This window comes from Cheilinus undulatus, linkage group 17 (genome assembly GCF_018320785.1).
Source record: "Cheilinus undulatus linkage group 17, ASM1832078v1, whole genome shotgun sequence".
Lineage (NCBI taxonomy): Eukaryota > Metazoa > Chordata > Actinopteri > Labriformes > Labridae > Cheilinus > Cheilinus undulatus.
Genome location: NC_054881.1, coordinates 20,177,953 through 20,200,635, shown reverse-complemented (window position 1 = coordinate 20,200,635; position 22,683 = coordinate 20,177,953). Strand labels below are relative to the sequence as shown.

Below are 22,683 nucleotides of genomic sequence, written 5' to 3'. Positions count from 1 at the left end.
GACAAGATATTTAATGTTCAAATTATAAACTTCATTGTTTATGTGGAAACATATGCAAATTCTGAAATTCATGCCTTTGCCACATTCCAAAAAAATTGGGACAGGAGTATGTTACATCACTTTTTCTTCTGGCAACACTCTGTATGCAACTGAGTAGTTAAATATTTAAGTATTCTTGCCTGTTCCACATCTTGAGTAATTTAACAGTTCGAGTTTTCCATTGATGTATTTGATTTATTTTGTATTTAATAGAGACAGTCTGGGCTGCTTTCAAGCCCACCAGTCTGGTGCCCACACTCTTTTATTGTGAAGCCATGCTCAAGCCATAACTCAAGCAGAATTCCTAGCATCGTTTGGATGGTAGCATGTGTTGCTCCAAAGCCTGTTTGTACCTCTCAGTATTAATGGTGTCTTTACAGAGTTGCAAGTTACCCATGAGATGGGCACTCATACACCCCAACACCATCATAGGTTGTGTTTTTTTTTTTAACATTGTATTGATAAAAATCTACAAAAACAATCTGAAATGTGGACTCTTTAGACCACAGCGCATTTTCCACTTTAGGTCAGTCCATCTCAGATGAGCTCAGGCCCAGAGAAATCCCTATTAACTCTGGATGTTGTTGATATATGGCCTTCACTTTGCATCGCAGAGTCTTAACCTACATCTGTAGATGCAGCGACGTACTGTGTTGACAAACAGTGGTTTTCTGACAGTTCCTGAGTCCCCATTGTGATGTCCATTACAGAAAGATGCCTGTTTTTAATTCAGCGCTGCCTAAGGGCTTAAAGATCACAGAAATTCAGTATGTGCAGAGATTTATCGAGATTCTCTAAATGTATTTCTTATGTCATGGACAGTAGATGGTGGAATGTAAAAATTTCCTGGACACTGAGGAATGTTAACTGTTGGACTACTTACCTGCATAGTCTTCTACGATATGGTTATCCTTGTGCTATTGTTGACTGTGACTGGTTGAGCCATTTGGAAGTGCTTCTTTTACACCTGTCCCAGCTTTTTTGGAACAAGTTGCAGGCATCACATTCAGAACTTGTGTATATTTCTAGAGAACGAAGTTCATCAGTCTGAACATGTGACATCTTATCTTGGTGCTGTAGTCGATTGCACTTAAGTTGAAAAGTATCTACAAATCACTGCTATTCTGTTTTCACCCACATATTTCACAATGTCCCAACTTTTTTGAAATAAGAGTTTGTATTTGTCTGCATGCTCTTTAATGAAACACCCATGGTTTAGGGCACATTTTCTTACACCTGACTGGCTGTATTTCAGAGTTTGTGTGGAGTTGTAGTATTTTAACTGGCCCACCTGATGCTTTAAACTCACACATTCATGCTCTAGTTGTGTGGTGTCATTTTTTTCTGTGTGCTTCCATAGTCTGGAGCTGCATGCGAATTCATGTCTTATCTTCCCTCTGTGTATTTAACTGAAGGAATTTAGTACAAGAGTTGAAAGTTGTTTACAGACACTTTCACAGAGAGCTTAAAGATCTTAAAGGCCACCCTGATTAGCCTTTTCTTGCTGTATACCATCAAACCTCAAATAAAAACCCCATCCTATATAAGGTCCCTTTTTACTGGCTTAGTGTCATCACAGGGTTGACTAATAAGGGTGGTGAAAATAAGAAAAAAACAGCCAGATGCAAAAATAAATATTGGTAAACAGATGGAAATTGGTCTTTACAAAGCAGGCAGCCATTTAGTAAAATTGTGTAAATAAAAGCCTGGGCTATTGATATAAATTTTGAGGTTATTTATGGTTGAGACTAGGTGCCTGGTAGTCACAGAACAGTTGCGTTAAAGCTTGATTTTCATTTCGGCATGCATGTAATCATGCCATTGCTTTCAGACTGCCCTAGTAAGTTCTGAATCTCAGATAAGCATGATCAGAATCTTGAGAATAGAGGGCTTGCCTGTTTTTTTTTTTAAATGGTAAAAGAGTAGAATGTGTCACAGGTAGATAAGCAGCACAGTTACACTTCAGGTTTGTGCTTTTCAAAGTAAAAGCTCAGTTTGGAATATAGTAATAATATTAATAACTTTATTTGTATAGCACCTTTAAAAACAGAGGTTTGCAAAGTGCTTTGAGAATAAGCAATATGTGCAGAGAAACTTACCTCATTTGTACAGAATGCTTTTATTCTGAGTTTTTCCTTGCTCAGTTAGGCTATTCATTGAGACAAGTCACTTGTAGAAACTAATGAAGAAAGACAGGGCTGTGACAGCAAGAGGGGTTTAGCTGCAGACTTTAAATCTCTCTTGCAGACTGTTGCTGTGAGACACTGCAGCTGTCAGAATGGAAATGCATGCTGAAACTTTCAAAATAAAATCAGATTAAACTTTCAGTTAGTTCATGGGTAAGGGTTGAGGTAAGGGTTAGAATTCAAGTTAAAGTAAAAAATAATATAAAACATTTAATAAAGCTGAATTAAAAGTCTGCTTACAGGAAAAAGCTCTTCCTTCATGATGCCCTCTAACATGGCTCACAGCTAAGTAGCTAGTATAGCTAAAGCTCAAGAAGCTTATGGATATCTACATAGCTTAGGTAGCTCCATTAGCTATGTGAGGATTGGAAATATGTAGCTAACCCACAGTAGCTAAAACTCATGAAACTTATCGATATCTACATAGCTTGCATGACTCCGTTAGCCTCATAAGGAATTATGTAGCTAAAGTAGCAAAAGCTTATTAAGCATAGCTACGTAGCTTAACTAGCTTCATTAGCAATGTAATGTATGGAACTACTGTATGTAGCTAACATAGCTAAATCTCATAAAGCTTATGGATACATAGCTTACATAGCCCTGCTAGCAGTATAAGGTAAGAAACTAGGTAGCTAACAGACAAAGCTCGTGAAGCTCATGTATATCTATGTAGCTTATGCAGCTATGTTAGCTTAGTTATGTTTGCTAAACTCAAGTTGCTAAAGCTAAATTAGCTACATTGGCTTACATATTGACGTTAAAAACATAGCTAGTGTAGCTATGCTAGCTTTAGCTAAAGCTAAAAATATGCAAAACTGGAAATATGTACTGGCATTTCTGTTCTCACAGTGGTGGGGTCTCACACTAGCGGTCTGAGAGAGAGGGCGTTGTCCTCAGCTAGAACTAGTCTCAAACATGCACGCTTTTTAAAATTACTCTCCTGATATTGGACTTAAATCTGTGCCAATTATTAGTGTTCAGTTAATGCAATGGAAGTGTATTACATTCACATAAAAAAAAAAAAAATCCAATTTTCTCTGTTTTCCTGAGTTAGATTTTGTCTTGCACCAGGCTCTTTCCTGCATGTGGTTCTTGTAACTAATCAAAGTCCCCTACAACAGCCTTTTCACAAGTATCTCCCCATGTTTCATTTTTAAATAAAACTGCATTTAAATAAACAGTCGGGGCATGTTTGCTTACCTGAACAACCTGCATGTAAGCCCCTGCTGCAATTACAAGATTATCAACTCAAAGAAAGAAAAAAATCTTTAGAAAAACAGAGAAAAAATAATAATTTTCCTCATGTCAATATACTATACTTCCTAGTATGGAGTCAACCAGATGTATAAGTAGCGAAAGAAAAGAAAAGATTCAGCCAGTTTTGATCAAGGTTGTCTTATTGCTATGGAAATATTTTTCACTCTTGATTTCATGAGCCAGAAGGGCAGTTTTACCTGTAATTTATGATCAACATTTACATCAAGAAATTACAGATTATTGGAGATTTTAATGCCAATATAAATCTCAAATGAGGACATTTACTTACTTACTTAGTACTGTCTTACTATAATGAAAATATTTGAAAAAAAAACAACCAAAAAAAACCTAAAACACTTAAAATGACTTGTTCATGTCAGCAGCTATAGATTAATTCCACTATCTTTAGGCCGCAGCGTTTCTTATGTCACTGTCATCATTTTATCCCCCTCCTTTCATGTAAAGTAAGCCATCATTACCCTAGCTGAAAACACATTTTTACCTGTTTCCTTCCTCAGGTGCTGATCTAACACCTTTATTTCTGTGTGTGTGTTTTATAAATGTGTGTGTCTCCAGGATCGACCAGCATCTTCACCCCCACCACCCTGCTGGAGCAGCTCAAGACCATGAACAAACCAGACGAGGAAGTGACAAGCTAAAATCCTCCTATAACATCTCTCTCCTCCTCACCTTAACCCCCCGTTCCCTTTACCCATCCGCCCCCCTCTCCTCCTCCCTTAACAACCCTTCGTTAATGTGTATGCATCTTGCTTGAGAAGAAAAAAAGACATCTTAGATGATGAAAATTATATGTTGTATCAAAGAATAAAACTGTTGCAAGTATTCTCACGTTTTACAATGGATGCAACTAAATGAACTTATTTAAATAGGTTTAAATATCACGACAGAAGGCCATTTAAAACTGAAAGTACCAAAATGTAATATTGTATGCTAAGAAACCTGCTAGAATGTGTAAAGGTAGACATATCTTTTCTTGATTCCTTTGGGTTTCCTCCTTGCTGTGAGTTTTATTCAAGCCAGTGGAGGAGGGATGTGCAGCTTGAGAGGTTGGTGTTGTAAAATATATCATATCAGTCAACATGCAATATATTTCAATATACTTATCATCAGAGAGGACCTCCCGAGCCCCCGCCTTTTTGAGATGTTCGTATTCAGTAGCATGCTTGGACTTGTGTGGACTGTTAATGTGTTCGTATCCAGTGTGGATGTTCTGGGAGCCGCAGAGTTAGCATTTAGCTTTTTCCTTAATGTAGGCCTAAATACCCAAGTGAAAAGCTTTGTTTTGTGTATCAAAACAAAAACATGCTTTTAGATATTTTTTGCAGTGGTCAAGGCTTTATTGTTTGTGTTGCCACAGACTAAAGACAACTAGGACTATGCAACACTAAAGTTATCAGTCTTTGCTTTTCCCTCATTGTGGGTGAACATCTGTTGAGGAGGACACCCTGTTTGGCCTTTTTGGACAATGTAAAAGTCGGGCAAAAGTGCAAGTTTCCAAATAAGCACTAATTGTAATTGTAGTGATAAGCTAAAGAGATTATCTCCATCCATTTGTTTGCTTTTCCAATGGCTGCAGTCTTAGCAAGTCATCCCACTCCCCAGCGACATTTCCCACCTCCTCTTGGGGAGTTCCATGTGTTCCCAGACTGAACAGGATATAAAATCCCTCCAGAAAGTTCTGTGTCTACCCTGAGGTCTCCTGCTAGTTAAACAAGCCTTGGAGACCTCTGAAGGGAGGCAACCAGGAAGCATCCTGATGCCTGAACCACATCAAGATCTCACTCTTTTGGTTTAATCCAAAGCTTGTGACCATAGGTGAGAGTTGGAACGAAGATAGATCAGACCTTTGTTGTGTAAGCTTTTATATTTGAAGTCACAAAGGCAACATAATGCAATATAGCTTTGTTCCCAGTGTTTGACACTCAAAACATACCTTTTCAGTAAAGTATTTGGTTTCTACCAGGTTGGGCAGATGTTAGAAATAGAGAACGCTCTGTAAAAAGCCAGAATGGTCCCTCCTCCGGCTGTTGAGACTGTAAAGTATTTCCTTATCACGACATTTTCCTTTCTCTGGACAACCTTCACGTTTTAATGTCAAAGAGGCTGTTGCTTGCTGATATTTATGAATAATCCTACAGGGCCAGTTGTATTTCAGTATTGTGTCAGAATAAGTCTTATCTTTGGTTAGTAATGATGTTTAATTGGGCCATGCACTGAGTAGTGTTGTGTATATGCCATATGTTGCTGTTTTAGCGTCTCACTGTTGACTGGTGATATTTCTAACTGTGAAGTAGTGATCCTTTTCCTTTGAAAATGCCAATGTGAAGCCTCCGTGTTTGTGATGTTTAGCTCTAGCTGTTAGTCGTCAACTGGGAAAAAAGAACTAATATCTACATTTTCTTTGTCTGTTTCCTCCTCTGGTGCAATGTAAAACCCTCTAATGGTGAATGGCTTTGCAAAAAAGATTGAACACTCACCCTTTTCACTTTTTTTCCTCCTCCCTCCCTTCATTCCTGGCCAAACAAGTTGTATATTGCACTATAATGCGTTTTCTGTGATGCAGACGCTTGACTTTGTTTATTTTTTTTCTATTATAATTTGCTGTTGTATAGGATTTACTCTGTCAGATCAATTGATTTATTCAGAAAGTCAAATTATTTATCAGAGAAAAAATAATAATGATACATTAGTCTGTCCTCAAACTGTTTAACTTATTGGGATTGTATGTTTGCGAGTGTTGAAGCACAAACAATACTTCCATGTGTACCTAATATGTAAGGCTGTCTAATAAATTGGCTTCCATGAAACTAAGTTTCATCTTCCTTTTTTCACCACCAGGTTAGAGTTTTAAAACAAAAACACACCAATATTGATGTACCACATTTATTCGACTTCTGAGGGAGAGCTAAAGGTCCCTGAAAAGTATTTTAAAAAAGGGCTAAAAGTTTCAGAAAAAAGGTACAAAAGTAAAAAGAATCAAGATGTAGAAAAAAATGAAATGGTTCACAAGTAACATCCATAGTCCTTTGTAATTCTCAGACCATAATGATACATTTCTCCTATAAAAATATTCTAATATGCTGCTCCACATGAAGCTGGTCAGCCACAGCAGGTCTCCTTCAGTCATTCATATTTTACACTAACAAGGTAACAACAAAAAAAGGTACCATACAAAAAAACTCATCCTAAACATGAATGCTACACATAAAATTCAGTTATCGACATATAAACAGATTCATTTTGAGGATATCCAGCATCCCATGTCATTAATAACCACGATTATGTTAATTAGCCAGCAAACTGGCTCACTGACCAGTTACATACTGACCACTTCATTGGGTCTACCTGTTCATATGCTTGTTAATGCAAATATCTAATTAGTTTAACTTTTAGAGACACTTCCTTTTGCTTATTTAAGCATGTATGACAGTGATCATTAACTGGTGGCCCAGGGGCCACATCAGGCCCCAACATCTTCCTATCTGGCTCCCAGAACATGATTCATTTCTTTATTTTTTTTTAAAATAAACTCCCTGTAGCTATTAAAACAACTCCAAAAACAACTGAGATTGAAAAAAAAATCTCATCAGGAATGGCTTTATGTTTCATTCATTTTTCAGAAATCCACCTGTCAGCCATTTTTAAATTTATATGAATTTAAAACATTATATTGGTGCACCAACAATACAATCATTCAGGACAAAAGAGTAGACATGCTACTGGGTCTGTGTGGTGTCACAGACAGGTGCTCTAAAGAGACTTTAGCTTTGCTTTGATACTTTGCCAAACCATTTGATCAAAGCTCTGTTAGAAATCTGGAGAATAAATGGGTAAGCTTATGAACTGAATCATAAAATACAGATAATCCAGTGGTGTGCCTATGACCCCGGTTTGTAAATCCTCACCTTTCTCCCCCATTCTGATGCTTGGTTTAAACTTCAGCATATCGTCTGAACCATGTCTACATCCCTGAATCTACTGATTGCTGCCATGTCACTGGCTAATTGGAAACCTGCATTTATGAGAACAAGAACAGGTGTACCTAATGAAGTGGCTACTGACAGTTGATTTATGATGGAGTGAGTGCATTATAGTTACATTCACAGTGCAATATGCTACCACAGAGACAGGTAAAACATTTGATAGGCTCACAATGACATTGAATTTCGCAGTTTTACATCATAAACTGACATCTTATTAATAAAAACCTAAAAAAATTAGTGTGAACTTTTTGAAACTGCCATTACAAGACACCTGGAGTATATGTCCTTTGACATAGAATTTAATTATTTCATAAATCAGTTTTAAAAAATCAATATGATCAAAAGAATCAACTGATCTACATCAGTTAGGTACCAGCACATCTGCAGGTACATTTTAGCTGCTGAGAAACAAAACTGTTCAGCTACCTGAGATTTCGTGTATGATTTATATGTATAGTTTTTTTTCTAAGTAAAGCCAAAAAATAAAAACCAGAAGTCCCAGTTTCTCCTCAAAACACAGAAATAAAAGTTTAAGAAAAGAGGAGTGTTTTAGCTTTTTTATTGACTTGGTCCAAACATCACTCATCCTGGTGATGGTGTGGCTGAGGTGTTGCTGGTGCTGACTTAAAGTCACTCAGACTCCCTGTGGTCTGTCTTCAGTCTAGTAGTTGCAGGATGCCCTGAGCAGCTCCTGGTAGTGTAGTCCTAAAGCCAGTGAGCGAGCCATGCGTCCAGAGGTGTCTTTCATGTGCTGAGCTGCTCTGTTGGCTCTGTTCAGAGAGCTTTCCAAGCAGAGCTGACGGTCAGCTGACAGGGAGCGTCTCCTCCTCACTCTCACCTCCCCCTGACCTCTGAGCCCTGAAGATTTACCACTGCTGTTGGTAGGAGGCACGCAGAGGGGCAGTGAGTAAAACCTAAAACAAGGTGAAGGTTGATGACAAAATAAAAAAATAAATATCATAGCCAGTTTGTTTTAAGTCCGCTGATACCAACAACCAAACGTCCAGGTTTTCTGGGAGAATTTTTCATTCTGTTTCCTAAAGTGAAGGTCAATCAAGGAAATGCTTTCTTTGGTATTAACTAAGTGGACAACCATACTGGCAATTCCACCCACTACTGCAAGTTAGCAATGGCCTATATACCAAGGCAACAATTCAGTTAATCAAGTTTGAATTTCAATTGCAGTTTTACAGTTTTCGCACGATACTTAAAAAACAAGAAAATTGAGCAGCAGGGCACTTCTTTTGTCCACTGGTTTTGTCAAATAGCATTTGTTTCGATATTTGTTATTATATTTTGGTCATAAGGGAACATCACCATCTCTAAATTATAGCATTTTTCTGTATTTATTTTTTCTAATCTTCAATATACCTGACGTTCTTTATTTTCCAAACTGGAAGTTAACAACCCTTAGTTTAAGACAGTACAAAAATCAAAATAAAATAAAAGCAGTTTTTAATGCAAAATAGTACAATTTGAAATGTAACAATAAGGTGAGATTAATCACAATTAACTACAGAAATGCTAAGATTAATCACGATTAGAAATTTAAATCATTTGACATTATAAATGTTAACATTAGACAAATTACGAGATAATGTTCAATAGTTTCAAATTGGAAGGAGCCTGGAGAATTGTCTTACTTTCGACTTCAACTTCAGAGCTTGTGATTTATGCAAGTAAAATTGAAAAAGTGCAGTTTAATATATTATTTTTGATATTACCATCTATGTGCTTTAAGATTTTAATTTAGGGTGGACAGAAGTAGGTACATAAACTGAGTTCATCTAGTATGTCTGTGTCCGTGTTTGGTGAGGGAGCAGGTTACTTACAGGAGAGAGGGAGGGGGAGGACACACAGGCATGCAGTGCAGTGGTAGAGATGGAGCTGCAGCAGTAAAGCATGAGCTGCTCACGCCTGCAGGATGGGGCTGGGCTGGCTGGCAGGCTGAGTGTTTGGTAGCGATGGAGACTCTACGATGGTCTGTGAACCACAAAGCAGCCAGAGGCTCCATTAACACAAAAGATAATTAAACTCATTTCATTTACTGCAAACTCAACTGATCTGTATGAAAAGACGGTTTACCATCAGTGAACAGGTAAAAATGAACTGCAGAGTAAAAAAGGGACTTTAAGTAGAAAGATGATTAGAAAAAAGCCAAAGCTCACGTCTGTTTACTATTTGCCAATTATCTAGCCAACTATTGCTAAAAATTCCTGTGTGACATGTGGCATTCAGTAGGTTCAGACCTGACTTTATATTTTCATTTCTTTACAGAAAATATCTGAATTTCATTCAGCTAAAGAATATCCATATATCCACATATATTTTTATATCTGTTTTAATTTCAATGACAAAAGTTTGACTAGAAATATTCATCAACTAACTTTTTCCATGAGGAAGACGAGACTGAGAGTAGCTAAAAATAGATCTTTGAAAAATTATGAAAAGTTAAGTTTAGTTTCTGTCAAGGAGACTCAAACAAGACTAAAATGTAAATCATGTGGTATAGAGAGCATTCAATGTGTTAGTATTTTCTTCATATAATTTAAAGTATTTAAAGTTTAATAGTGTATTTATATGAGTGCTTTAGATTTAGATTCATTTTTTGATATGGCTCATAAAATTTGTCCAAAGAAATACTTACTCTGACTAAAAGGAAAGACTTAAATACAGGGAGTTTTACTGACTAGGTGTATGCTGAGAATAATTAGTTTTTCATGGACCAATTTGGAGCCTACAGCCTTGTATTTCTCATGTATCAGCTCGTAGCATCCTGCTTATGTGTATAGCTAATGTAGGGGACGGGAGTGATAAAGGGCTCAAGTTTCCATGTGAAAATTTACAAAAAACACAAAGCACTGTATGATTTTAACTTACAAACATAGTGTTTCTAACCTTTCAAAACCCTTAACTATTTCTTTTGTTCACATTTATCTGCTTGCAACATCCTGCAACCAGCTGTCTGCGACTTTGCAAACGGAATCACTGGCAACATCTGTGACCAACACCAGGGATGCTCTAAAACGGACTCATTGCATCTGAATCTTTGGTCTGAACAGGGCTTGAACCTAGACTGTCTGAGCAGAATCACAGCTTTGATTAATGGACTTCTGACCTGGTTCAGAGCTGCTGTTTGGTTCAGAGCATCCACAGAGACGACAGTGCTGACAGTGAGAAGAGTGGGCCGGCTCTCTGCTACCAGCAGCTGGATGGACAGAAAAACAACACTGGTAGCATGATGACTTGAAAAAAGCAGTGATACTGGCAGCTAATGGATTGATTTACAATCTTTGTGTTGGTCTCTTTGTCTGAAAGCAAGCACAGTTAACAAAAGAGACAAAACAAAGGAGCCTCCTTACTATCAGGGTGCCCACGGTGATGTGAAAAACACTGCGGACAAAGAGGGGCTTTACGACTTCTGCTGTCAGGTTCATCTGTTGTTTCAGACATGCTGGGGTGCTGCTCTGCAACACACAAAGACACACTTATCAGCGCAATCTGTTTCTGCAGGACTGTCTCTGAAATACATTCAGAGAAAACAAAAAGTTTACAGACTGTAATGATATAAACACGTGCAGCTACTGTAGCTAGTATGTCTACAGTGGAGAGATGGTGGTCTTACTGGTCTGTGTGCTGCTATGGGCAATGCTCATGTGTGAAGTTTGGCTCTCTCGTGCTGCAGCTGATGTTTGCGTGGATCTGGACACCAGAGGCTGAGGTTCAGGTGTGGGCGGTTTTGTACCTGTAAATAAAATCCAGAACGTTACATGCATTAAATTATCATAACATTGCAAACTGTATATGCTTTCTTAAATCATTCTCCTGCAACAGTTTTAGTTGCAAGCCAAAAATCTGGTTTATACTTCTGCATCAAATCAATACCATAGTTGCTGACGAGCACTATACGCTTACGCATACATGACATTCAGTCAGTCTAACTCCACAACAGTCCTCGAAAACCTTAGTTCTTGTCCCTTCATCTTCTCTGCTTGTTTGCATACGGAAACAACAGCAACAGAAACAGAGTGTATGTCATTTCAGCTTATTAGTATTGAGAAACAGTTGATTCGCTACATTTACTGAAAGTGAAATAAATTTCAGAATTTGGACTGTATGACCTCTGAATTAGATGGGGGTAAGGACAATCAATCATGAAACCGTCAAACTGAAGTCAAGGTTACAGTAGCAAGAAAAAACTTCCCTTTACCAGTAAGAAACCTCAAGAGGTGGTGTAAAAGCGCTTTGAGTAGTCAGATCGCTAGAAAAGTCCATTTACAATTTGATGGCAACCATGAAAATGTCAACCATCCACAAACAATGACTGCTGGCTGCTGATGACAACAAAACATGCTGCTATGGTTTCACAAGATATACGCAACATAAAATATATTACAACATATAATTCAAATAAATGTAGAAATAAAAGCATTTATGGTTAAAAGTTTGAAAAAGCAGTCTTACAATGAATAATGGAAATCTCTGTTGATTATGGGATGATTCTTCCTTTATCCTTGTAGAAAACATACACACAGTCTTGTTACTTTGCCTATTTCCCCATTTTCAAAGGCTGAATCAACTGTTTTATAGTCCTGAGTATTCAGGTGGCTGGCTAACTTGGTTTCTAGATCAAACATTGATATAAGGATTTTGAAAAATGTCAATGGATGATCTGAATGGCAGATTTACCTCTAGAACCAAAGCCATTAAAAAAAGTGTGTTGTCACAGTTGAGCTCTCTCTACCAGATAGTCTAACAGGGATTTGATGCTACCTAGTGGACCAATCACAGGGCTTGCATCTATGTTTTTATGACATTAAGTTTCATTTTTCAGGAAGTGCATGTCAGGTTATGTATTAAGGCTTCTGATTAGGGTCAGTGCCATTCCAACTAATCGTGTAGATCCGACACAGAAGTATACATGCTTATGTGTGCATGTTTGCAATACATTATCATTATTGTACTCAGACATTAATTCACATTTTGCTATGACATATAGCAAATGCTACTTCTTCATTTAACTCTTTGTTTGCTACTGAAAGTGTGAGTAAACTTTGATTATATAATGCTTTAAAAGTGTCCTGAGGTAAAGAAGCATAAACTTAGATCAACCTACAGACACCAGGATGTGTTTTCTGTCTTTGTGCAGAAGTTGGTCTCGTCCTTGTTGATCGTCTCATCACTGAGTCCTCAAACTCATCATTTGAATGTCTGTCTCTTCTTCCCGGTGTAACGAAACTCCCACGCTCACTAGACCTAAGCCATGGAAGAAAATCAAATAAAAACACAATAATTAAATGAAAAAGAAGATAGAATAAATAGTAAAGTACATGTAAATGGAGGACTGACACCAACCTGGCTTGAGTTGTAGAGATGTTGATGTGAGTGTGGTTCTCCTGAGCTGCTGGGACTACTCTGTGAGAACTTGTTGATTTCTGACTTTTGGAACAGCTCTCCCTCTCTAATGTCGCCCTTAATCTGCTCACCTCTGCCTGCAGAGTCTGAATGGCAGCACTGAAAATGAAACACAAAAAAAACAAAAGAGGTTGATGAACACATTAAAGAACTTAGATGGTTATATTTTCATTACGTACACAGTATGTTTCACTTTTTCACCACCAAACATTTCCAAAGTCAAATATCAGACAAATCCAGTGAAAGCAATCACTTAAGTTCTGCACTGTGAAAATACTCAAGTGCCCAAATGCTCAGGTGAATTTCAAAGAGTCATTGAAGGTGTCGGTGCAAACTTTAACACACAAACTCTTCATAAAAAAATTCATGCAACTTCACACCAAGCAGCAAAAATACCTCCTACTATGGAAACACAATCAACAGCAGCCAGTTCTGAAATAAAATACATAAAGAATATGACAATGGAAACACTAGAGCTTATTGAGTGCATGTACCTTATCATTGTGAAGTAATCTCAATGTAAATGCAAAGAAAATGTCTGAAAATGTGATTTTTTCCCTATCAGAGATGATCTCCCCAGGGAGACATAAACTTGGCCCAGTTTGCGATCACAGATGCTGCTACACTACTCACTTGTGGTTCCCCGCCTTTCTGAGAGAATTGCCATGGTGATGGCGTGCAGTGGGAGAGGAGCTTGAGCTGTTGCTGTGGAGGGAGTTGATATATTCTGGGTAGTGGACATCCCGTCTGTCTTCAGACACAGCTGCTGGGACAGATAAGAGTGAATATAAGCACTAAAGAATAATAGTTACAATAAAGCAAGAAAATGCTAAGACAACAGAACTTAGCATTGATTTGGGAGGTTTAGAAATGGATGAAGGCGGCTGGCAATGATGTGTTAATGGTGATGTGAGCGAGGTCCAAAATAAATACAATCAGTATAGAAGTGATAGAAAATCAAGACATCACTATGCCTTAGAATGACTCATTACACTGTAAAACTTCCAGACAGCTCAGTGGACAGGGCAAAGTATTATGAATCTTGAAGTATGAAACATTTCACGTTTACTGTATATTTTTTATTCCCTTTTTAGCCTGTAGCAGGTTGTCTTTTTCTGTTGTTAAGTGATTTTTTGTTCATTTCTACCCACTACAAGTTCCTTGTTTTCTTATAAAATAAAAGCAGGTTTCTATCCAAACTGGAAGTTAAATACCATTAGTACCATTAACACAGTTTAGAAAAAAGTAAACTCAAAAAGAAGAACAGTTTCCCCCAAAAATATAATTATTGCTAACCTTAACATGGTTACTTACACAAAGAAAACAGTGAAACACAAACTCCTGAGTGTATAAATGCTGTTGCATTAAACAAGGATTGTTGAATGCTCAGAGCAGTGTTGGGGTAACTGGTTAAAAAAGAATTCATTTCACAACTATCAGTAACGTGACTCGTTATTTTGTAAATCAAGGAATCCATTATTGATTCCTGTTTTCTTTTTTTTTCAATTCTCTTTTTATTGTAACTTTTAGTCCACACATACAAAAAGATGTCTTTACATCACACTCACTGCCATCTGTTTGTGAGATACAAAAATCTTGCACCATTAGTTTCATATCAAAAGAAACTCACTGGACTTTTGCTAAATACAAAATAAGAAACCAAAAATAGATAACTTAATAGGAAACACGATGTAAACAAGATGCTCTCGAACATAACTGTTTGGGTGTTATTCTTAAAAAAAAAAACAAAAAAAAAAACCCTTGGCAGAGGGAAACACACTAAAAGCGATCAAATTCAATAAATCAAATTAATTATAAGCATAAAAATAAAAATAAAGAAGGGAAAGAGGACACCAAAACTTACTTTAAACAAATGATGGTCGCACCGATGTAATAAACATTTTCCACCTTTCCCATCTTTTCAAAAAAGCTCCCTGTTGCAGTCTGAGGGTGAAAGTAATCCTTTCCATCTTGAAATTATCATAAACGATGTCAATCCAATCATCTACTGTGGGTATTTCCGGTTTCAACCACCTCCTAGTAATTGCTTTCTTGCCCGCAGCACTGAAAATCTGAAATAAATACTTGTCCTTTGAGGAAATATTTTCTGAGGGTAAGGCACCAAAATATAAACATTGCATCTCAAATGGAATATGTATATTAAACACTTTACTCAAAATTTTATGAACCTCTTTCCAGAAAGGGATCAAAGAAGCACAAGACCAGAATATATGAAAATGATTGTCCTCAAGGCTCCCACACTGTCTCCAGCATTTGGAGGAACTGTTATATTGTCTTTTTTGTAATGGAGTAATGAAAAACCTAACAAGGTTTTTCCAGCAAAACTCTGGCCATAATGTTGAATTGGAAGTTTTCCACTGTAGTTCACATAAATTCTCCCACTCTTCCTCGCTTAGAGCTAGGTTGCCTTCCCTCTCCCATTTTTGTTTAACATAAAATGAGTTGCCCTTTGTTTGTTGTAAACCTTTATAAAGCCTTGAGATGGTTTTCTGGTGTGTGTTCAATTTATAAGCATCTATATAAGCTTTTAATAAAAGGTTATCCCAGTGCACTTGCTTATTTCCTTTCCCTATCTGCATAATACAATGTCAAACTTGAAGATACCTGTAAAAATCATCCTTATTCAAGTCAAACTGTCTCCTCAAATTTTCAAAGTTATTCATTACTCCCTTATCCATAAAAGTGCAATATGCAGTCAATCCATGTGCTGCCCACCCCTTAAACCTTCCGTCCCAACTTTTAAATGCAAAATCTGGATCAAACACACACCATCTCAAAACTTTTACAGCCTCTTTTAAGTGATTCTGAACTATTACCTTCTCCCACCATTTAAGCGATACCTTAATCCATGGGTTTCCTAAATCAGTTAGATAATTCAACAACTCCATATCCCCAATTGCCGCTTGAACTGGAAATTCTTCTGTTATAGCCCCCTCAATCTCTTTCCATCTAGCACAATACTCTGGATTGCACCAACATATTTATGGCCTTAATTGAGCAGCAATATAATAATCCTTTAAACTCGGGAGAGCCATCCCTCCCCTATTTTTCATCAGTTGAAGGCTTTGGTATCTAATTCTTGGTCTACGACCCTGCCAGATATACCTAGAAATAAGCTTATCCCACTCCTGAAATTGTTGGTCTGGCAAGTCTAGTGGAAGGGACTGAAAAAGATACAGCAATTTTGGCAAAATAACCATTTTCACAGATTCAATTCGAGCCCCAAAACTGAGAAAAGGTAATAGGTCCCATCTCCTTATATCCTCCCTAATTTTTTTGTTCAGGGGAATAAAGTTGAGTGAAAACAGATTTGATAAATCTACTGGAATATTTACCCCCAAATAGCTCATAAATTCAGCTTCCCAACATAAGTTATACTCTTTCTTTATATTTTCTGATGGATTATAATTAAATCTGAGGATTTGAGTTTTGGAAACATTTAACTTATATCGAGAGAAGGATCCATAATGCTCCAGAAGTGAAAATAATTTTTTAAGTGAAGATTCCGAGCTTGACGGGTACACCAATACATCATCTGCAAATAGCAAAATCTTTTGTTCTCCTCCTCTCATAACGATACCTTTAATATCATTGTTCTGTCTAACCCACTGGCTCAGGGGCTCAATAAAAATTGCAAACAAGAGGGGACTAAGCGGGCAGCCCTGTCTTGTACCACGCTCTAATGAGAATAAGTTTGAAACTGCTCCATTAACCTTAACTCTTGCCCTAGGGCTTTCATAAAGAGCTTGTATTGTCTTAATAAAAATATTATGAAAACCAAAAGCCTCCAGCACTCTGAACAAAAAAGACCAGTTCACACAATCAAAAGCCTTTTCTGCGTCTAACCCTACCAATACTGCTTCTATGTTGTGGTGTGTTACGTGGCTAATCACATGTAAGGTCAGTCTAATGTTGTCTTGGGTTTGTCTTTGACGTATAAAGCCCGTCTGATCAATTTTGATTCCTCTTTTCATCAAAGCTATCCATTAATGAAGAGAAAAAATCCCCAATTTCCACTATCCTTGCAGGACTTTCATTTTCTCTGTAAAATGTAGTCCTGGAACCATTTATAGGATGGAGAGTCAAAGCCAATCCCTCTTAACCTCATAAGGAGGAAGGAATGGTCAACGTGTCAAATGCTTTTGTTAAGTCTACAAATAGTGCAGCACATTATTTCTTTTTGTCAATATGAGAAATAATGTCATTTGTGATGGATGTGACCGCAATGATCATACTGTGAAGTCCTCTGAAACCTGACTGATTCACCGTTGCAAATTTCAGAGTGAGGGCATAAATATCGGGCATAAATATCATGGCTTTAAATGACTCTATGAATTGGCCTTCACTCTCTACCTGTATTAAAAACAGTATGACTGAAAAGCACTGTGAAGCTGTCTCCTACCTCATAATTTCACACTCTTGGAACAGTTCAGCACTCATTAAAACACTGGATCTACAAGCCAGCATAATAAAATACATCTGTTTGACTTCATTTGATTCCCAATCTTAATACTGGTTAGACTTGCCTCACATTGTAACCATGGACTTAAAATAATTCAGTCATAAATAGGAGACAACTTTGTCAAAATGACTTGATTAAATTTGAAGACTTACAGCTTTCACTCTCCAGTGCAAACTCACTGGTCCCACTGCTCTGTTCTGACAGGAAGATCTGGCGCTGTGGCGAGCAGGAGATCATTCGTCTCCTCTGCCTCTGTTTGCCTCTTCTCTGCCGGTCGTGGTTTAGCTGGGAGCCTCTACTGCTCTCCACAGCTGTTTGACGATGCAGCTGTGAAGAGGCAGGAGGTGGTGCTGTGAGTGGGCCTGTGTGAGGCTTTTCTGAGTTCCCCTCCTGATGCACTGAAACACTAAAGCACCATACAAAATCAGAATCAGGGAAGAGAGATGCTGGCACATAAGGTTAACTTTATGGAGCAGAAAATTATGCAGAGGCACTGAGGCAGTTTTAGACTGACTTACCTCTCTGACGCCCTCTGGTGGAGAGGACTGGGACCTGCTGCAGGCGTCAGACGGCTGCTCTCAGAACCAACAAACCCACTGTCCATCTCTGGAGAGATAATCCCGTCCTGGTCAACACAGCAAAATAAAACCATGACATTATACAGGTTAACATTTACTATTTTAATATGTCTTCATCTATCAGCTGAAAGAAACTAGGAAGAGAATCATAACTGAGTAAATAAAAATTAATAATAGCTGATGCAGGAATGGATAAAATAGCTGTAGTCTTTATGAATTTGTTATAAATGTCTAGTAATTTTTAGGAAAAGATCTACAGTGTCGTCATAAGTCTGCACATGAAAAAATGCTAAGCACTGTATCACAGACTATTTGGATTTACATCAGTGTACTATTAATTTTTAAATGGGAGCACAAGCTGACCTGAGAAAGCACTCTGCTGATCCCAGTTTGGAGTTTTGTGATCCTCCTCTCTGGTGCAGCGATCTCTCCCAGACTGCTTAAACTGCTGCTGTGGGACCTCCCCATTTCTATACTTTTTCTGCTGCCGGGAGGAGGAGGAACAGGGGGACTAAATGACTGACTGGAATCTCTCACTGAAGGAAGACTGGACCTCAGCTGTTTGGTGCTGCATATAGGGGATGACTCCTGATGGATTGACTGCCTATCAACACAGATGTGCAGAAAGAAAAGCAAAGCTTTGTAAATTGGCTTGGACTTAACATACCAGTGCTTGTGTTAGTTTTTGTTCATCACATCTTATGTTAATAAAATTGTACATATTTTCATTTTAAACCACATTTTGTGCGCTTCACAAGAGATCTACCTCTGTGGAAGACTTTTCTTGACTTCCAAGTTTCCCATCTCTTGATTCTGTGTCCCCTTTTCCTTCATTATGGGCTCCAGATTGGTTGTCCCAGTGGCAAAAAGAGAAGCGCCATCTTTATGGTCTTGCGCTATAAGTTTTGGTAACTCCTTGAAGCTTTGGCAGCTGATCAAAAGATGGAAAAACATTCAGGGTCCACAATAAATAAAACTAGAGTGCTTCTGACTTTGAGTAAAAACAAAAACACTGTTTGGGTCAGAGTATTCATCACTTGCACAGCAAACACCATCAGTTAAACAATTTAAAATAAAAACATTAGCACTCACTGATCCACTGGTTTGGCAAATGCTTGCTCTTCTAGAGGTCTGAGGTAGTCTTCTTTATTGGCTGCGCTCCTCTCCGACACTGATGGCTGTACAAGATGAGCTAGTGAAGGTTCAGCTGGACTCTGGTTAAGTTAAGAAAATTAGATCATTCTCTTGAGTTTTTTTTAAAGTAATAGTAGTAGTAGTAGTGTTGCCTCAATGAGCTAGGAACAGTCAGATTAAGTCTGATTAACTGCATAAAAGATGATAGTTAAACGGCTCTTTATTCCTTGTTGAAATGTCAGAAATATAGCACTGTAGATTATATTTTTTACCACACAGTCCAGCATTAAGCTTAATGTAGATTTAAAATTCAAAATCCCACATTTCAGCATATAGAAGCTCACTGTGTTTATTTGAAATAACTTCCTGTATTTTTCATACTGAATTATAATTCATTGAAAGAAAAGATATCACTATCTCACTTTCTTCTGATATGGTTTAGCCCTACTTGATAAAGATGTTTAATCTGTGAAATTTTCTCTTGACATTAACACTTGGGCATGACGCCACTGATTTTGTCACTTTAGTTCAACCGTGGAACCCAATAACCAGAACTAGTCTCTACTGATATAGTCACCTCTGGCTGAGTGAGGGCTTCTCCTCCATCAGAGGAGACAGATGAAGATGTGAGATCAGGTTGCAGAGTGGGTGATGTCTCACACACAGGCTCCTCCTCCTGCATCTGTTCCACCTGCTCCTTTATCTCTTCCATGCTGAGCCCACACTGAAAGACAAACCCCTCCAGCTCCCTGATACACAGATTTACATGCACAGTAATACAGACAAGAATAAGACATGAGTACATAAAAACTGATTAAAAAACTTAGATCAATTAAAAACCATTACCGATCAGGGTCAAAGGGTCCCATTTCTGCTCCTTGCTGCAGCATGACTTTGTGCTCATCTCTTGCTGACAGGTAGCCTCTTTCTAAAAAGTCAAGCCCCTTAGCAAGCTGCAAGACACCCTGAAGGAGAAAATCGCCATTTGGTTCAGATATGAGGACATCAGCGTGCATATTATTTTTGCCACATCCACACTGAACTTGAATCCCACCTTCATCCGTTCATCATGTTTGAGTTGGTTGTTCTTAAGGAGATCATCAAATATCTGCAGCTGAAGACCATTAAACAAAATCATTTGCAACTTATCTGATCAGTGTACATCAAATAATTTAATTATTTTCAAGAGTTTCAATATGTCATGTACCTGCTGAAGAAATTTGTCTGCCTGGCCGTAGAGAATGTTAGCCAGCTGCTGTCCAAACTGAGGACCTGGGCTGCATGTGGAGGGACAAGCTGGTGGACTTCCTGCAGTGCAAAGGAAAAAGGACTTATACACACATCATATAAATGATATAAACAATGTGTTAACAGCTGCTGACATGAGGATTTTGAGAGATTTCTTGTTCAGAGCAATACATTGAGAATGCAGAATTAACATATGAAATGAGACAGTAAATTGTTAATATTCAGCAGGATAAACTTACTCTGATGACAGCTGGCTCCATTTGAATGAAGAGACACTAAGTTGATGTCTGCTCTTTGAGCCTGAGGAAAATCCAGAATCATGACCTTTGAGGCCTCCCGGTTCAGTCCTGACTGCACCAGGTGACCAGGCTTTGGAGGGTCAGAGTAAAGGTTCACCTTAAAGACAGACAGGGAATGCATAATTAATGATCAGTATGTTTTGTTGTCATTTGTTTAAGCATCAGAGCTACAAATTCTAAACGTACAAATCTGATGATATGATAGCATATAATTTTCTTTGCACAGAAAGTTCAAATCAGGGACTACCACACTCTCAGTTTGAAACATCAAATTTTGTGCACTGGTCATACTACTGGGTAACATTTTTTAACCAACAATTACAGGTATCTGTAGTGTACACTGTCTACTGGCATTGAGAACATTTCATTTATATAATATGCTTATATTTTTATAGCACCTGCTATTTTTATCAGTCTAAATACTGTGTTGTTTAATATGGTAACAAATCTGTTAAACAGGGTCCGTTATAAATTAATTTTCTTAAAAGGAACCCTGCTTATTAGGACTCTACATACTACATAAACATTAATGTCTTTCATTTGTTGTTATTCAAATACACACACTAGATACGTACACTTCAAAACTAAATGTAGGGTGCCATTGTTGGGCATTCTGGGTAGTGATGTTATATAACCATATTTTTCTTCCATCCGTGGAGTGTCTTTCTTAAAGCTTTTTTTTTTTTCATTTTTAATTGGTGCACAGTTTGAGTGAAAAGGACCATAAAGAAGGAATTACTGTCATACAGATTTAGGTAAGTAAGTACAGTCTATAGGATATATAAAACAATGCAGTCATGCAGCATCACTACTCAGAAAGCATTACACAACCATGTCAGCCGATATGCAAATCTAATTTTGTCTTTTTTTCAGTGTAGAAATCAAGGTCAAGGTGTTATATACAATATGTCTATATGCAGAATTCCTTTAAACATTCACAGGAAATTCCAAAACATACAGGAGGCCAGCACTTCCATCTAGTGGTCGAAAGCTGAATGTTCACAATTTCCTATGTCTATTCTTTACTCTCAAGTAAACCAGGAGATTAAGTTGCTGACTTTACTGGATTAACATTAGTCTTTCATATGTATGATGTAGACAGAAACACACTAGATTTCTACATTTTGAAAACAAATTAACTTATAGGCCACCACTGTTGTGCAGTGGATTCTAGTTAGGGATGATAAATATCAATAATAATAAACTTTATACATTACTCAAATTGAACAGAGAGGCAGGACACATCCTTACAGAAGCCCTGGGGAAGCATGCATGCATTATATTTCACTGCATGTCCCATTATAACATGTACATTTTTTCATTTTTATCTGGAGATATGAAGAAACCAAGAAATGATCATGGGATAACCAGCTTCATTGCCCAAGATAATGAGATAAATAAGTCAAGGTCTCTAGAAAAAAATCAAAATTACTAGCTTTCACAACAAAAGGGGTTAAAATAATAAATGTGGTCATATTTCTGCTCAGAACCACTGAAATAAAGGACAACACTCATAAGGAAAGGGCATATTAAAGACTGCAATGTTAATCCAATAAGGCCAACATGTTTTCATATGGAGGGTTCATCAAGCCTGTAAGAAGAAAAGAAGCAGGTGGACATTATTGGGTACACCTCCACTTATTGTAGCATACATGTACAACAAATGACACCCAGAATAAAGGAGGCCCCTCCCACAAGGGCTGTCTAAGCAGTAAATCACAATGACCTTAAAATGACCTCAGCAGTGCCTTTAAAACACAATAGCACAGACACACATACATAGGAAAGAACACAAAAGGATTATGAGCCAAACAGTGCCTCTAACTGTGTGCTGCTTTTGTTTTAGTCACCAATTTTTTTTACTTGCCTTCTTCAGATGGGTAGACATTTATTTTACAGTTGAGAGCCATGGCACTTAAAATCTCATCAATAAGACTACAAACTATCAAGTCTCTAAATGAATGAATGTAAGATAAACCACCATAAGAAGCATATAAGAAATGTAGCTTAAAAAATGTTTTTCAGAAAGAGATGATCAAA

At 37.6% G+C, this 22,683-nt stretch overlaps 2 protein-coding genes across 4 annotated transcripts in view; one reads left to right on the top strand and one right to left on the bottom strand.

Annotated features, from left to right (window-relative positions):
• Positions 1 to 6,284, top strand: part of stxbp1a (syntaxin binding protein 1a) — a 55,171-nt gene extending 48,887 nt beyond the window's left edge. For both annotated transcript variants that reach the window (XM_041810687.1, XM_041810686.1), the window contains one exon: positions 4,059 to 6,284. In XM_041810687.1, the coding sequence (XP_041666621.1) occupies positions 4,059 to 4,141 (83 nt within the window). In that variant the 3' untranslated portion in view covers positions 4,142 to 6,284. The remainder of the gene's footprint in view (positions 1 to 4,058) is intronic.
• A 123-nt stretch (positions 6,285 to 6,407) lies between these two features.
• The window catches only part of akna (AT-hook transcription factor), a 28,664-nt gene continuing 12,388 nt past the window's right edge, over positions 6,408 to 22,683 (bottom strand). Inside the window, exons 7-24 of one of the 2 annotated variants that reach the window (XM_041810683.1) lie at positions 20,584 to 20,740; positions 20,304 to 20,404; positions 20,151 to 20,210; positions 19,943 to 20,061; positions 19,674 to 19,845; positions 19,055 to 19,176; positions 18,729 to 18,893; positions 18,326 to 18,566; positions 17,903 to 18,009; positions 17,537 to 17,790; positions 13,535 to 13,667; positions 12,842 to 13,000; positions 12,603 to 12,742; positions 11,112 to 11,231; positions 10,849 to 10,953; positions 10,605 to 10,694; positions 9,319 to 9,469; positions 6,408 to 8,400 (exon numbers count right to left, since the gene is read on the bottom strand). In XM_041810683.1, coding sequence (XP_041666617.1) covers positions 8,148 to 8,400; positions 9,319 to 9,469; positions 10,605 to 10,694; positions 10,849 to 10,953; positions 11,112 to 11,231; positions 12,603 to 12,742; positions 12,842 to 13,000; positions 13,535 to 13,667; positions 17,537 to 17,790; positions 17,903 to 18,009; positions 18,326 to 18,566; positions 18,729 to 18,893; positions 19,055 to 19,176; positions 19,674 to 19,845; positions 19,943 to 20,061; positions 20,151 to 20,210; positions 20,304 to 20,404; positions 20,584 to 20,740 — 2,649 coding nt within the window. In that variant the 3' untranslated portion in view covers positions 6,408 to 8,147. The remainder of the gene's footprint in view (positions 8,401 to 9,318; positions 9,470 to 10,604; positions 10,695 to 10,848; positions 10,954 to 11,111; positions 11,232 to 12,602; positions 12,743 to 12,841; positions 13,001 to 13,534; positions 13,668 to 17,536; positions 17,791 to 17,902; positions 18,010 to 18,325; positions 18,567 to 18,728; positions 18,894 to 19,054; positions 19,177 to 19,673; positions 19,846 to 19,942; positions 20,062 to 20,150; positions 20,211 to 20,303; positions 20,405 to 20,583; positions 20,741 to 22,683) is intronic. The other variant, XM_041810685.1, reaches the window with a different exon arrangement.